At 42.6% G+C, this 13,041-nt stretch overlaps 2 protein-coding genes across 3 annotated transcripts in view; both read left to right on the top strand.

Moving 5' to 3' along the window:
* Positions 1-91: 91 nt before the first annotated feature.
* NUDT21 (nudix hydrolase 21) lies at positions 92-7,519 on the top strand. The gene is made up of 7 exons (XM_067552021.1): positions 92-365; positions 2,516-2,716; positions 3,400-3,463; positions 4,411-4,500; positions 5,119-5,194; positions 5,982-6,096; positions 7,233-7,519. Exons 1-7 carry the CDS (start codon positions 250-252, stop codon positions 7,252-7,254), a joined length of 684 nt encoding a protein of 227 aa, XP_067408122.1. The 5' UTR covers positions 92-249; the 3' UTR covers positions 7,255-7,519.
* Positions 7,520-11,389: 3,870 nt separating this feature from the next.
* Positions 11,390-13,041, top strand: part of AMFR (autocrine motility factor receptor) — a 40,943-nt gene continuing 39,291 nt past the window's right edge. Inside the window, exon 1 of one of the 2 annotated variants that reach the window (XM_067552013.1) lies at positions 11,390-11,986. In XM_067552013.1, coding sequence (XP_067408114.1) covers positions 11,735-11,986 — 252 coding nt within the window. In that variant the 5' untranslated portion in view covers positions 11,390-11,734. The remainder of the gene's footprint in view (positions 11,987-13,041) is intronic. The other variant, XM_067552007.1, reaches the window with a different exon arrangement.

Here is a 13,041-nt window from a genome sequence, read left to right as displayed (position 1 = left end):
GGCTACAGCAGCCAATGGAAATGCTGGGGGTTAGCGTGGCTGGAAGTGCTTGTCGCTCTCTCTGCTCCAAGCTAGGCGCTCTATGCTCCAGTCTCTATGGTTACCATTTCCGGAGCGGGGGGCCGGGCGTTTCCGGCGTAGCCATTGGCGCGGCAGTGTGTGACTTGAGGCCTGGCTGGGATGTTCATGGTAGCAACTGCGCCCTCCGCTGAGCAGTGACCCAGCCCCTGCCGCCTGCCCGCCGCCGCCATGTCCGTGGTGCCGCCCAACCGCTCCCAGACCGGCTGGCCCCGCGGGGTGAACCAGTTCGGGAACAAGTACATCCAGCAAACCAAGCCGCTCACGCTGGAGCGGACCATCAACCTGTGAGTGCCCGGCCCCGCAGGAGGCCCTCCCCCCCCCGAACCAGGGCCTCCCCCTGCCAGTGCTCGGCCCCGGGGAGACCCCCCACGGAGCCAGGGCCTTGTACTTGTGAGTCCCCTCCCCACATAGTATCGTACCCCAGTCTTCCCCCACCCCCCCCCGGGGCCGGGACAGACCTTCCTTATCTCCCCGTACCCTTAGCGCTCCCCTAGATTCCGGGGGGGGGGAGCCCCTCCGGCACCCGGGAGCTGCTGGCGCTGGAGAAGGCCATCAATTTTTCTGTCCCATCCCCCTGCTCATATCTCAGCCCTCACCTCACTCTGGAGGAACCCCCGACCTGAGGAAGGCGATCCCTCTTAACCCCACCCCCTGCTCACGCTGAAGTTTAGTGGACAGGGAGTAACGAGGAGGGCCTCTTTAATGGGCGCAACCAAGCCCTTGGCCTGGAGGAAACCTTCGGTCTGAATAGAGGCATTTGACCATCAACCTCTGAGTAGTTTGGAGTGTTGTTAATATAGTGCTGCTCAGTGCTTTCTAGTGAAATGGAAAAGCACATGGCATTTGGAGCACTGTATACATGTTCTACTTTGTTTTTATGTTGCACCTGCCACTGTAGTATTTGATCTTGAATGTGGGGCATAAAAATTTGTATCCCACATGTGTTCAGTGTTTGCTGACTGTATAGTACAAATATTTAAATGTTAGAACTATTGGGAGCTGCAGGATGCAACATGGTTTGCACTGAGTATCAAAGATGTAAGTGCTAATGTGCAATACAAACGTTTTCTTTATGTAACTGCCTTAGTGGGCCATCTACTGAAGCAGGCTTTGTTTTACAGCAGACAGCACATTCTGGTGCTTTCTTCTTTGATAGGTAGATTTGCGAAGTTGCAGTAACAGCAAATAACAAATGTAATAAGTCAATACTCAACAATTAACTACTACACACTCAAAAAGACAAACATGCATCACTTTACATAGTTAAGTTTATCTTCACAGCTCAAAGGGATAAGACTCATTTTAAAAGTGAAAATGTTAATGCATAGGGTTTTTTTTTCTGGAAGAAAAAAAATCAGTAGGAAGCTGTCATTCTTTAGAATTCATGTTATCAGTACAGGTGGAATTTTGTTTGGACCCAAGTTAAGGATATGGCACATTCATAAAGTGGACAGCATTGCTGTGCGGTAAATAGAATCATATTTTAGAGAAGGAATTGAAACTTGAGATTTTTTGAATAAATTAAGTGTAAGGAAAGTTGTGGTGGAATCCTAAAGCTACAGATAGAGAAGAAAATGCAAGAGAATGGTAATGCAAATAATTAAGGTACCAGTGATGAGGAAGCAAAGGACCTGAATATGAGAGGATGTTCATTAAGATCTTCTAAAATTGAGATGCTTGTAGAATATAATATGCATGGGAACAGGCTCTGGCATTTGGAGGACTAGCCTTTATCATATCTGTGCTAGAAAAGATTCCAATGTAGCACTGAGTTTGGAAAGCTATCTCTAAGATTAAGGTTTTAGAAAAGAAGAACCTAAAAAAGAGATTTCAAATGGAATATTTATTATTATGATTACCTTAACAATCATCAAATTTAGCCGTGACTTATTTAGAAATGTATATTGGCATCTTTCATCAAAGCACCTGCATAACACAGATCAATCAAATCAAGTACAGGACAACAAAATATAATGGAACTTCCCCTGCTTATTAACAAACCCATTCCCTGTTGTTACAATGAGTGTTGAAAAGTCTGTCAAACAGATTTTGAAACCGCAAGTTTAAGAACTCTCCTGTCTCAGGCAGGTTCTGAGATCCAGTAGGTTGCAGAGGTATGGGCTCTTTATATGTGTGACTTACAGCCATTTGTGGAAAGCTTTAAACCCTGGAGCAGATACTGAGTGTGATCCAGTGGTTAATTCTTGTGGTGGCAGAGGGACAGTCTCTCAGATAACTGGAGCCTAAATTATTTAATTAGATTATAATCGGTTCCTTGAACTGCACTCAGACGAGACTAAGCAGCATAATGCATGCACCTTTCATAAATATTTTGAAATCAGTGATCACTAACTGTCCTTGCAACTACAGTAACTGACCCTCGATAAGTACTACACAGTTGTGCACATATAGTAATATGCGATTTTTCTTATAGGTATCCACTTACAAATTATACATTTGGTACAAAGGAACCCCTTTACGAGAAGGACAGTTCAGTGGCAGCCCGGTTTCAACGCATGAGGGAAGAATTTGACAAGATTGGAATGAGGCGGACTGTAGAAGGTGTTCTGATTGTACATGAGCATAGGCTGCCCCATGTGCTACTATTGCAGCTAGGTACAACTTTCTTCAAACTGTAAGTGTATATTGTTGTAACTTGACATTACAGTAACATTTAGTAAAATCACAAAGCATTACCAAATAACAGATTAGTTGTATAGCAAATGTATGGGCTGCTCAGCTGTACTAATTGAGCATGGCTTGAAGAGCGTGATTCATCTATCAGAATGTTTCCTCATATAAACATCCACAAATCATTTCTGTCCTGCAGAAAGTTTTTGTATACTCCTACAGGTGTTGCTTTTTGGCTAAAAACAAATGCAGGGGCAATGCTTACAGCCAAACCCACCCTTTCCCCATTTTTGCATTTTTCTAAAATCATTAGGACCTTTCTGTTAGGTTTTATAGCTAAATTGTGTCCTTTTTCAAGAGTCCTAGTAGGAATAGTGCATGTTATTTTGTCATGTCTTACTGAAAAGTCATTGTAGTCAAGAAAAAACTAACTGGAGGCGATAACCTCAAAAAATCATAGCAACTATGTATGCTACCCTATTTAGTTTTGAAGTTGTAATAAATTCAGCAAGGTGAAATTGGAACGTTCAGATTCTTTTGACTATTTTCTCTGTCAATAGTATGAAAATGAGTTTGTAACTCCCTAAAACTGAAGAACTGAGACTCTGTTTAACTTGCCTGTGAATGTAACTTTAAATAAAATAAAAGATACAACATTAGTGTTCCTCATTGATTTGTTTTTCACAGACCGGGTGGTGAACTCAATCCAGGAGAAGATGAGGTAGAAGGACTCAAACGTTTAATGACAGAGGTATATTTTCTCCATTTTTCTTCGTTGTTGCAGTTGATCTCCAAATGCCATTGAATGTTAAATCATTCTAGAATATTTGTGGCCAAAACATTAAGGTAGCCTTTTCGCCTTTCCTATCCTTCTGAGTGCTTCAGCAATTCCTAACTAACTTATTTTTAGTAGTTCATATAGTATGATATACTACTTTATTTGTATTGTGATAGTGCCAGAGAGAAGCAGGATTGTCCAGTGGTTACGGCGCTAGTCTAGGACTTGAGAGATCAGGGTTCAATTCCATGTTCACCACAGACTTTCCTATGTGATCTGGGTCAGCCTTAGACAAATCACTTAGCCTCTCTCTGCCTCAGTTTCCCATCGGTAAAATGGAGCCAACGCTTCCCTGTCTCTCAGGGGTGTTATGAGGATAAATACATCAAAGACCTGTGAGATGCTCAGATGCTGCAGTGATGATAGATAGACTCAGTCAATGTTTGGGACCTCATTGTGGGTGTCTCTGTGCATCCAATTCAACTGTCCTGCTATCCTGCACTAGGTGCTTAGTTTATACACTAGGGAGAATACACTGCTTAGACAACTCCTGCGAGTTCTTTATATTCTAGCTCTTGGGGTTAATTGCACTCAATTGCATTTGTGAACTATATTTTCAAAAATGTTTCTAAAGGCTGATCTATACTGAAAAGTTACATCGGCATAGCTGCATCTCTTAGTGGTGTGTAAAATCCCACCCAAGCCTAGTTTTATATCTTGTCCTATAAGGTGAGGATGATGCATATCAGTACATTGGTTAGTACACAAATATTCTAACACTGATATAAGATACTTTAGCTTGGCTCTGAACTGCATTAAACCCTTATTACAGCATCCCTTAATGCTTCCAGTATCTGGCTCCTAAGCGTACTAGCAATGGAGCATATAGAGGTTTTTTGACTGCAACTGGATTTTGACAGATACTGGGACGTCAGGATGGAGTTCAGCAAGACTGGGTGATTGATGACTGCATTGGTAACTGGTGGAGACCAAACTTTGAACCTCCACAGGTGAGTGTCCATGTCTGCATACATTTTGATGATTAAAAAATAATTAGCAAGGAGTGTTTCTGCAAAAATCTGAGTCCATTTACTAATCAACTTTTCTGGGCAGCCAAGGGATGTGAGATTTCTTTTGTTGGGTTGTTTTAGCTTGCTTGAAGATTTGTTCCTTTTGCTGGCTGTACTAAAGACTCAAACTACAGTTGAGACTTTATTTTTGCAGAATGTGGTGCAGTTAGTATACCTATCCTGTAAACAAGATCATCTCACTTTAAACTTTATTTTTAATTGTTTAGTGATGATAACGTGCTTGACATTGTGGTTCAATTTCTCTTGCTGTCCTGGATTGATCTTACCTGTTTAATATGATGATTTTCATTTTGAGACTGCCAACATTTTCTAGACTTTGAAAATTTAACTGTGGAGGCTCAATGACTTTCTTATTCTTTTATAATATTATTTAAAAAAAAACTTGAATAAAGGTATATAAGATGTAGTTTCTTTTCCTCATATGTGATGTCCTTCTCAATGACTCATTCCTGATTCTCATATGTTACTCTTAAAAAGCACTTACGAATCATTATGTACTTCTGCTGTACCAACTAATTAAACTTTTTTTCCCCTCAGTATCCATATATTCCAGCTCATATTACAAAACCTAAAGAGCACAAAAAGCTCTTCTTGGTTCAGCTGCAGGAAAAGGGTAAGCATTTATCTCAGAGCTTCTAAACCCTGTTCTATTTTGTTGTTTGCAATGACCGAGTAGCAGTTTCACATTTCATATTGTAAACAAATGTGGTGGTAAATTGATCTTCATGGAAACAAGCTTGTCATCATCTGTAAAGGAAGGCCCATAAACAAAGTTTCATAAGGGTTCTGCTAAAGGGGATAGAGGGAGAGAAATAAAGAATCTCATCCCTGAATGCAAAATAATCAAAATATATTCAAAGAAAATGACTAGTCAGTATTCTTTAAAATTTGGCAGCAAACATGTACTATTTAATATTATTTTTTATATTTAATTTAAATTATTTGAATGGATTATAGTAAGTTTAGGCCTTAACGTAGGTTGACAAGGTGGGTGAGGTAATCTCTTTTATTGGACTAACTTCTGTGGGTGAAAGAGACAAGCTTAATTTAATTTTAATTTAAATAGGGGTTTTATATATAATTTAAATGAAATAAATTTATAAAAAATTTAAAGAAAAATATCCAATTTTCTTGTTGAGTTTTTTATCCACTTTGATTTTTAAGTCCTCATAAATTGGGATGTTTTCCCAGGATAATAGGTGGGATAGGTGTGCATATGTATAATATCCCAGCATAAGAGCTCCACCTCCAATTGTATAAAACAAGCCCATTGGAACACTGTGGATGACAGTGAAGTGATCTTGTATTTAAAGGTGGGGGGGACACCCTTAGCGAAATCTTAGCTTGAAATTGTTTGAAACTACTTTTCCATTGTTAATACTGGCTTTGATTCATTTTAGCTTTGTTTGCGGTCCCAAAAAATTACAAGCTGGTAGCTGCACCATTGTTTGAGCTCTATGACAATGCCCCAGGATATGGACCTATCATTTCCAGCCTTCCTCAGCTCTTGAGCAGGTATAGTATGCAACGGAGTCACAGTATAAGCAGCTACTATGCTGACTAATGAATTTCTCAGCATTTTTTATAATATATTTGAGTGCATCACTGCCATTCAGATAAGAAATATGTATTCCGTAGCCTTCTCCTTTACTGAAAATAATTTGTACCTCCTCAGGCTTGAGAACTCACAGGTCTTGGTCTTTGTGTTGCCTGTGGTGTTGCTGAGCATCTGCTCAAGTAACTTGCCATGCAACCCACAGCTGAATTTGTCACCTGTGACTGAAAGAGGTCCCTTTCTTTCTTTACTAGTCATCAACCCACTTGTATGGAAACTTTTCTGAGATGTCAGAACTGGTACTGTCCTAAGAGGCTTGTACCATTCTTTTTCTTTGTTTTTTTACCTCCCTATTTATTTGCTCTCAGCCTTTGCAACTACTGGTGTAGTTTTCAGTTTTCCTATATAAAGACCAGAAAAGAGGTCTCTTCCACAAAAAAACTAACACAATGCTGGTCTTTGCCGGCTTAAAGATTGTATTACTGTTAATCACTACTCCTTGCAAAAGCTTAGCCAGAGCTGGAATCCCAAATCTCTACACCTGGGTCCTAAGCAGCTGTTAAAAGCAAGGACATCTGAAAATTGAGATTGATACATACTTGACACACTGAAAGTTAAATTTTCTATTTCCTGCATAATGGCCTCTCTTAAAACAAATTTGCAGAGTGAACACTGAGTTTATAACTCTTAAGTGAGGCTTCTGGTTCATGTCTGATTCCTGACATAATTAGAGTTGATCCAGTAGCAATTTTCTTCCACCCTTTAAGACTCTTCTTTTTCCTGATGGAAACAACTTGGATTAGCTTCTCTGGAAGAGAAAAACCAGTTTTGAAGGTTCAAGAAGAGTTAGTTCTACAGGATTGCATCCCTTAATATATTTGTGTGTAAAGCTGAGGATAGCATCTACCTGGTGTAGACAATTACTTGTTGAGGTACAAAAACTTCTTGAGTGTAAATTTCATCTTTGCTTTCTGTCAGGTGTGAGTTTGTTTACCTCAGAAATAAAATATGCACACTCAACTCATTTTAACACCTTTTTACATACAAATGATGAAAATAAATCTCTTGCATGGTGTAACTGTATTTTTTATTTCAGATTCAATTTTATTTACAACTGAATTCCCATATACTTGAGGAGTGTGGTAGAAGAAGCTGTCTCTGTGAGCACAGCTTTAAGATGTAGAGGGAAGAATACATGTGACACAAGGATTTTTTTATGTCTCTTTTTTTCCTGAAAACTGCTAAACTTTCTATTGTCTGAATAGCAAAGTGAATCTCAACTGTTTAGACAGTGGGATGGCAAATGTGATTCAGTGTTTTAATCACTTTTCATTGTAATAGTCACCAGTTTTTTTTGTACAACATTAAACAAATTGGATTGGATTGTTTGCTTCTGTTATTTTAGCTGTTTGAAATGTCTTACTGGAGGTGAGTCAGAGATTAAAGATAATTATTTCTTCCATGTTTGGGGAACAACAGGTAGGGCACAACAGTAGGTCTAGATAATGGGAGGAAAAATTACTGGGAGGACCTGATATGTTAACTGAGTATTCATTTGAGCTTGTGCTTTCATGAGCAGAGAACTCATGAGGGAACTATCCTGATGAGAGTATGAAACTTTTTAGAAAAAATAGTATTTCCATTCTAATCACAAGGCAGATTACTGGGCTACGTTTTTTAAGTTACTCATGTCTTGACTCTGAGTACTAAGTGGCAAGTTGAGCCAATGGTGTAAGTGAAACTGATGTTGACTGGTTTGGGATCTTGATTGCTCATTACAGGTGATCTCAATGGAGCTATCTAGAACACAACAGATTTCAATCAGAAAACTTTTCATGGGACTGCCCTATGTTAACTAATGGGATCCAGATAAAATATGAAAATACCCTAAAGAGCCTTAAAGGAGCACTTTTCTGATTATTCATGGGGGCAGGGCTATAGAACTGAATTTAGATTTTCAATGATAAATGCGTTGAAATTGGTATATACCCACTCCCGGGAGCGGTCTCCTTACTGAGCAGAGCTCCCATGGTTTAACTATACCTCTTTCTTCTAAGAAAGGATGGTTCAGGCTTGGGGAATCTCGTTTTCTCAAGTGACCTCAATCTACTGCAAGTATTAAACACATATGAACAACTAGGATTCTCTTTTTGGGTGTTCCAAGTTATTTTTTATAAGGTGTCTTCTATATATTGGAATAAATTGTACACTAAAATGATACATGTCCAGTAATTTCTTAATGGTACCATATCCATCTTTAGTTTGGACTAATGGCTAATTTACACAATACATCTGAGCTACGCTGGGAACAAATGAGACAATTTTAACTAGACTGCCTTAAAATATATTGTGCTGAAATGCGGGGGCTGGAAGGGAGGAATCCATTGTGTAGGAACTTTAAAAAAACAAAAAAAACCCTGTCTACAGACTTGGTGCCTTAAAGCCAGGCTCCTGAATAAATTAACTGGTTTGATTTTTCTAAGATGTGAGATTTGAGAGTGCTCTACAAAAGTCAGTCGGAACTGAAGATGCTCAGAATCTCAGGTCGCTTCTATTTAGGAATTTAATTTTTAGGCTCCCAGGTTTGAAATCTTCCGTGCTACAAGGTCTCTTCCCTGTCTTATTTGCCCTTAAGTTACTACTATACTTATTCCTGTGCAGCTAACCCATACTTTGTAAGAGGTAGCATCTTGGGAGAAACTCCCAGTTAGGGTATTAAATTTATAGATTATTTCTAAGTTCTGTTTTGGCTGTCTTGTCCCTTAAGACAGAAGCTGATTGCTGTTCTACTTGTCTCCAGAAGAGGTAGCAGTCTGAGTCCCAGCTTCCAGCCTTGGCCATTGCTAAAGGTGAGAAATGGGCACCCTCTGATAAGCTGACCACTTTGGACGGTCTAGCTTGTGAAGATAAGCAGGGGAACTGAGTACTGCACTCTGTGGGAGTCACAGTTGAGTGCATTTTGTGTGGATGTTTGATGCAGGGATAGAGAATATGAACACAGTGGAAAGGGAGCATCTAGTAACTTCTGTAACGGGAGAAAGAGGTGGAGAAATAAATTTTTGATCCTCTGAAAGGCCCAAGCTTAGTATGAACTTAATGTAAATAACTGGTCTCAATTCCTGATTCAACATTGTTTAATGGCTTACCATAAAAAAAGGAGATAAACTGGGACCTAAAATAAGGGGTAGGTAGGTGATTAAATGTTCAAATGCTTATTAGAACTAGTATTCTACACAGTGTTCAATACAAGTAGTACCATGAGGGGCACAGGTAATTAAGCTTGACATAACAGACTAAGAATGGTAGAAATTCTAATATAACATGAGCCTCACAGTAGTACAGAGAATAAGATGCTAATTAGGTTTAATACTTGGGCAATATAATATGATGTACTGCTAATTTAAAGGAACAATCAATACTTCTTTCTTCCCTTGTGATAGCAGCTAAGTAATACTGACTGCAAAAATAAAATTGCCAAATGGACTACTGCTTCAGTGCCACCCTGTGGCAAAAACATAAACCCAATTCCTCCAAAGTAGCAACTGGATGATCATTTTAAAAGCTAAGAAAGCTCTTAACAAATTAACTTTGCACAGGGCACTTAAAAATAAACGTATTTCAATCTTCAGATAATGTGGCTGAGGCTTTATTAAACACTTAGGAAAATAAAGTGAAGGCTTAAGGGAATAACCAAAATTTACAAGCTGGTGGTTGTTTGGCCTATGTGAAATGACGCTGACCTCAGCCTGGTTCACAATGGAGATTTCACTTGTTTCAATGAAGTTTCATAGCTGTCCTGATATTCAGTCCCTGTCCTATTTCCTCACCCCCTACTAGTGGGTCCTTCGGGTCCAGGTTGAGGCATGCTGGTAGGGCTGTATGTAGAAAAACTTCAGTTCTCTATGGCTGTCATGCCAGCAGCTTGACACACATCAAATTTACTTTAAAACAGTGGTTATCTACCAGGGGAATGCGTATCCATGGAGGTATACAGCGGTCTTCCAGGGGTATGTCAATCTCGATGTTTGTTGAGTTTTAAACAGGCTATGTAAAAAGCACTAGTGAAATCAGTACAAATTAAAATTTCATATAATTTGTTTATACTGCTCTATATACTATATGAGTGTTTCTTAAGCTGGGGTTGGAGGTCATGGGACAGGTTTGGGGGGGTGCAAGTAAAGGGCCTGTGTGAAGGGGTGGCAAGCAAGGCAATTGCTTGGGGGCCCTGTTAAGCTAAGTTGCATGCTTCAGCCCCAAGCAGCAGAGCTCAGGCTTTGAGCACAAGCCCTGCTGCCCTGGGCTGAAACCAGAATAATCCTGAAAGGAGTACATTAGTCTGGAAAGGCTGAGAACCATTGCTTTAAAGGGTGTTAAGGGGAAGGATTGTGAAATAACACTATTTGCTCTCAGCAAATCCAGATCCTTTATTTTTTTATAACAGCATGTCAACTATACTGATTTTGTCAACAAATAGATGGATTTGATACTGAGTTCTTTACAGTTTGGATTATTTTATACATGAGTTGTAATGTAGTATAAAGAATTGCTGAAGCACACTAATTAGAGGGGAAGGACTAAATCTGGCTTCTATGCTTTTGCCATACCTGCTAATCTCCAAAGGATTCAAGGCCAGACTTTCAAAGGTATTTGGGTGCAGATGAGTGCCTAATGGGATTTTCAAAAATGCCTGCAGCCCAGTTAGGTGCCTACATTCTTTTTGCTGTTCCCTGTAGGTGCCTATCTGCATCTTTAGGCACCTAAATGCCTTTAAAAATCTGACCCTAAGTTCACATGGTGTGCAATGGTATGAAAAACCTCGTCTTTCACATTCTCATTTTTCCTTCAAGTTTTATGCTGTGAAAAGCAGTGAGGGCCCCCCGCCCCTCCACCTATTCAATCATTTCTCGATCCTAGCATTATTTACTTCAGGCTGCAGCAACTTTCCAGACCTGGAGGTAGCTCCTGGGCCCTGCCAGCTCTTTGAACTTGGCAAATCGCTGCGTTACCTGTGTGTTGGGCAAGGCCAGGGGAGACTTTTCTTTGCTATTTTCACCGCACTTTTCTGTGCCGACTGCGGGAAATCAAAAGAGCAGCGGCGCCTTCCCATACACCTTCCCTGGCCCCATCATCCCCCGTCCCCAGCTACACTGCACATGCCCCTGCCTCTCCCCCAATCCTCGCACCTTCTTCCCTCCATGGGTCCCCTGTAGACATCAGTGGGTTCGATCGCCGGCCACTACCACCGCGAGCAGGCCCGGAACGCTGCTGCGGGGCAGGGGCACCACCAGGGGGAGGCGCCCGGCGCGGCCGCCCAAGCAGGCAGGCAGGCCTGGCCGGCGCAGGGAGTGGGAGGAAGGAGGGGCCCGCCCCGCGGAGAAGGCCTAGCAGCGAGCGAGTCGTGCCCCGGCAGCCACGTCCGCGGGCGGAGGGAGGAAGGGAGGCGAGCAGAGCGGAGCGCGTGTGTGTGATCGGGGGGCGGCGGCGGCTGCGGGGCCGGGAGAGCCGCGGGAAGCGTTAGGCCGGGAGGAGAAGGGGGCGCGGGGCCCAGGCCGTGCTCTGGGAAGCGGAGGCGGCCGGGCCAGGCCCCGGGAGGCCGCGATGCCGCTGCTTTTCCTGGAGCGCTTCCCCTGGCCGAGCCTCCGCACCTACACGGGGCTCAGCGCGCTGGGGCTGCTCGGCAGCGTCCTCAGCGCTTACCGCGCCCTGAGCCAGGGCCCCGCCGGGCAGCCCGGGCCCCGGGGCGACTCGGAAGAGCAGGAACCGCCGCCCGCCGGGGAGAGCCCGCGCCGAGCCGGGCCTCTGCTGCTGGACATCGCCTACTACCTGCTGTCTGACAGCCTCTGCGTCTGGGTGAGACTGCGTAGGGGGAAAGGGGCCCTGGAGTGGGTAATGGGGCTGGGGACACAGAGGGCCCCGGGGAGGGTAATGGGGCGAGTATGGCCGGGGGGGGCTAAGTGTGCCTAAAGGAATGAGTGATGTTGGGGGGCTCTAGGGGACTGGCTTTGGGGGAGGGTGATCTGTGGGTCCAGGAGTGTGTGATTTGCCCTGCTGTCCCAGGGAGCAGACCCCAGGGATGCCAGCTCCCTCTGGGAGTAACAGGGTCCCTCAGACTTGGAGGAAATAGTTTTCTCCCTCCCATAAACTAGCAGACCCTTGTGTAAAGCACAGCCGTGGGCCAAACACCCTGCTGTAGTTCACCTAGTGGGGCTTGTCACTGGGTTGAATTTGGACAAGGTCTGTAGTGACAAATAGCTGCTACCCTGTGAGGAGGCTGGTCAATGATTTGTCTGAAGTGAGTCTGATGGTCTCAGTTATGTTTCCAAGGTCTGATATTAGAGGTTAGCTCAGTCACTAAACAGAAGGCCTCTACAGCAGTTTCTGGGCCCATTAATGTGATTTACACCAGGACAAATCCAGAGGTGATGTGTAAGGAGGTGTACATTATATTTTAAGTAGGTCTAAGTCTGCACTGGTAAACTTTATCTGCATTAGGGAAATTGTTCTACATTTCTTGCTGCTGTTAACACAATTTTGGCTTCATCAGTGTTCACAATTTTGGGAGCCATAGAATAGACAGACAGAGTGCAGTTGTGAGTTCTGGTTTGGGTCTAAACACTAGTGGCCTGGCCTGTCTGTTCTCGGGGCTTCCAGTTGCTAAAATGGGTGGACTTGAGCCAGTGTTAGCAACGTTAGGAAACTCTTGGCTTTACATGCCGAGGGAGGCTGGAAGAAGGCTTGCCTTGAATTTAGTCCCAAGTGTCTGCATTAGAAAAATCACTGCCCGGGTTAGGCTCCCTTGTTAGCTTCAGCAGAGAGGACAAGGAGTGTGAACAGTCCACAGAAATTTAACTCATTTTGCCCATAAAATTGATCCCTCCAATTGAGTCACACTGGATTGAGTCACA

The sequence above is a fragment of the Emydura macquarii genome, unplaced genomic scaffold (assembly GCF_026122565.2).
Source record: "Emydura macquarii macquarii isolate MOO-44397 ecotype Brisbane River unplaced genomic scaffold, CSIRO-AGI_Emac_v2 contig_295, whole genome shotgun sequence".
In the NCBI taxonomy this organism is placed as follows: domain Eukaryota; kingdom Metazoa; phylum Chordata; order Testudines; family Chelidae; genus Emydura; species Emydura macquarii.
Note: the sequence above shows the minus strand (reverse complement) of the source record. Positions and strands in the feature narration are given on the sequence as shown.

Bases quoted from the DNA above. Each gene is read 5' to 3' on its own strand.
- NUDT21 (XM_067552021.1), top strand. From the start codon at position 250: ATGTCCGTGGTGCCGCCCAACCGCTCCCAGACCGGCTGGCCCCGCGGG. The intron at 3,464-4,410 runs GTATATTTTCTC...GGATTTTGACAG, and splicing joins TCAAACGTTTAATGACAGAG to ATACTGGGACGTCAGGATGG. The intron at 4,501-5,118 runs GTGAGTGTCCAT...TTTTCCCCTCAG, and splicing joins CAAACTTTGAACCTCCACAG to TATCCATATATTCCAGCTCA.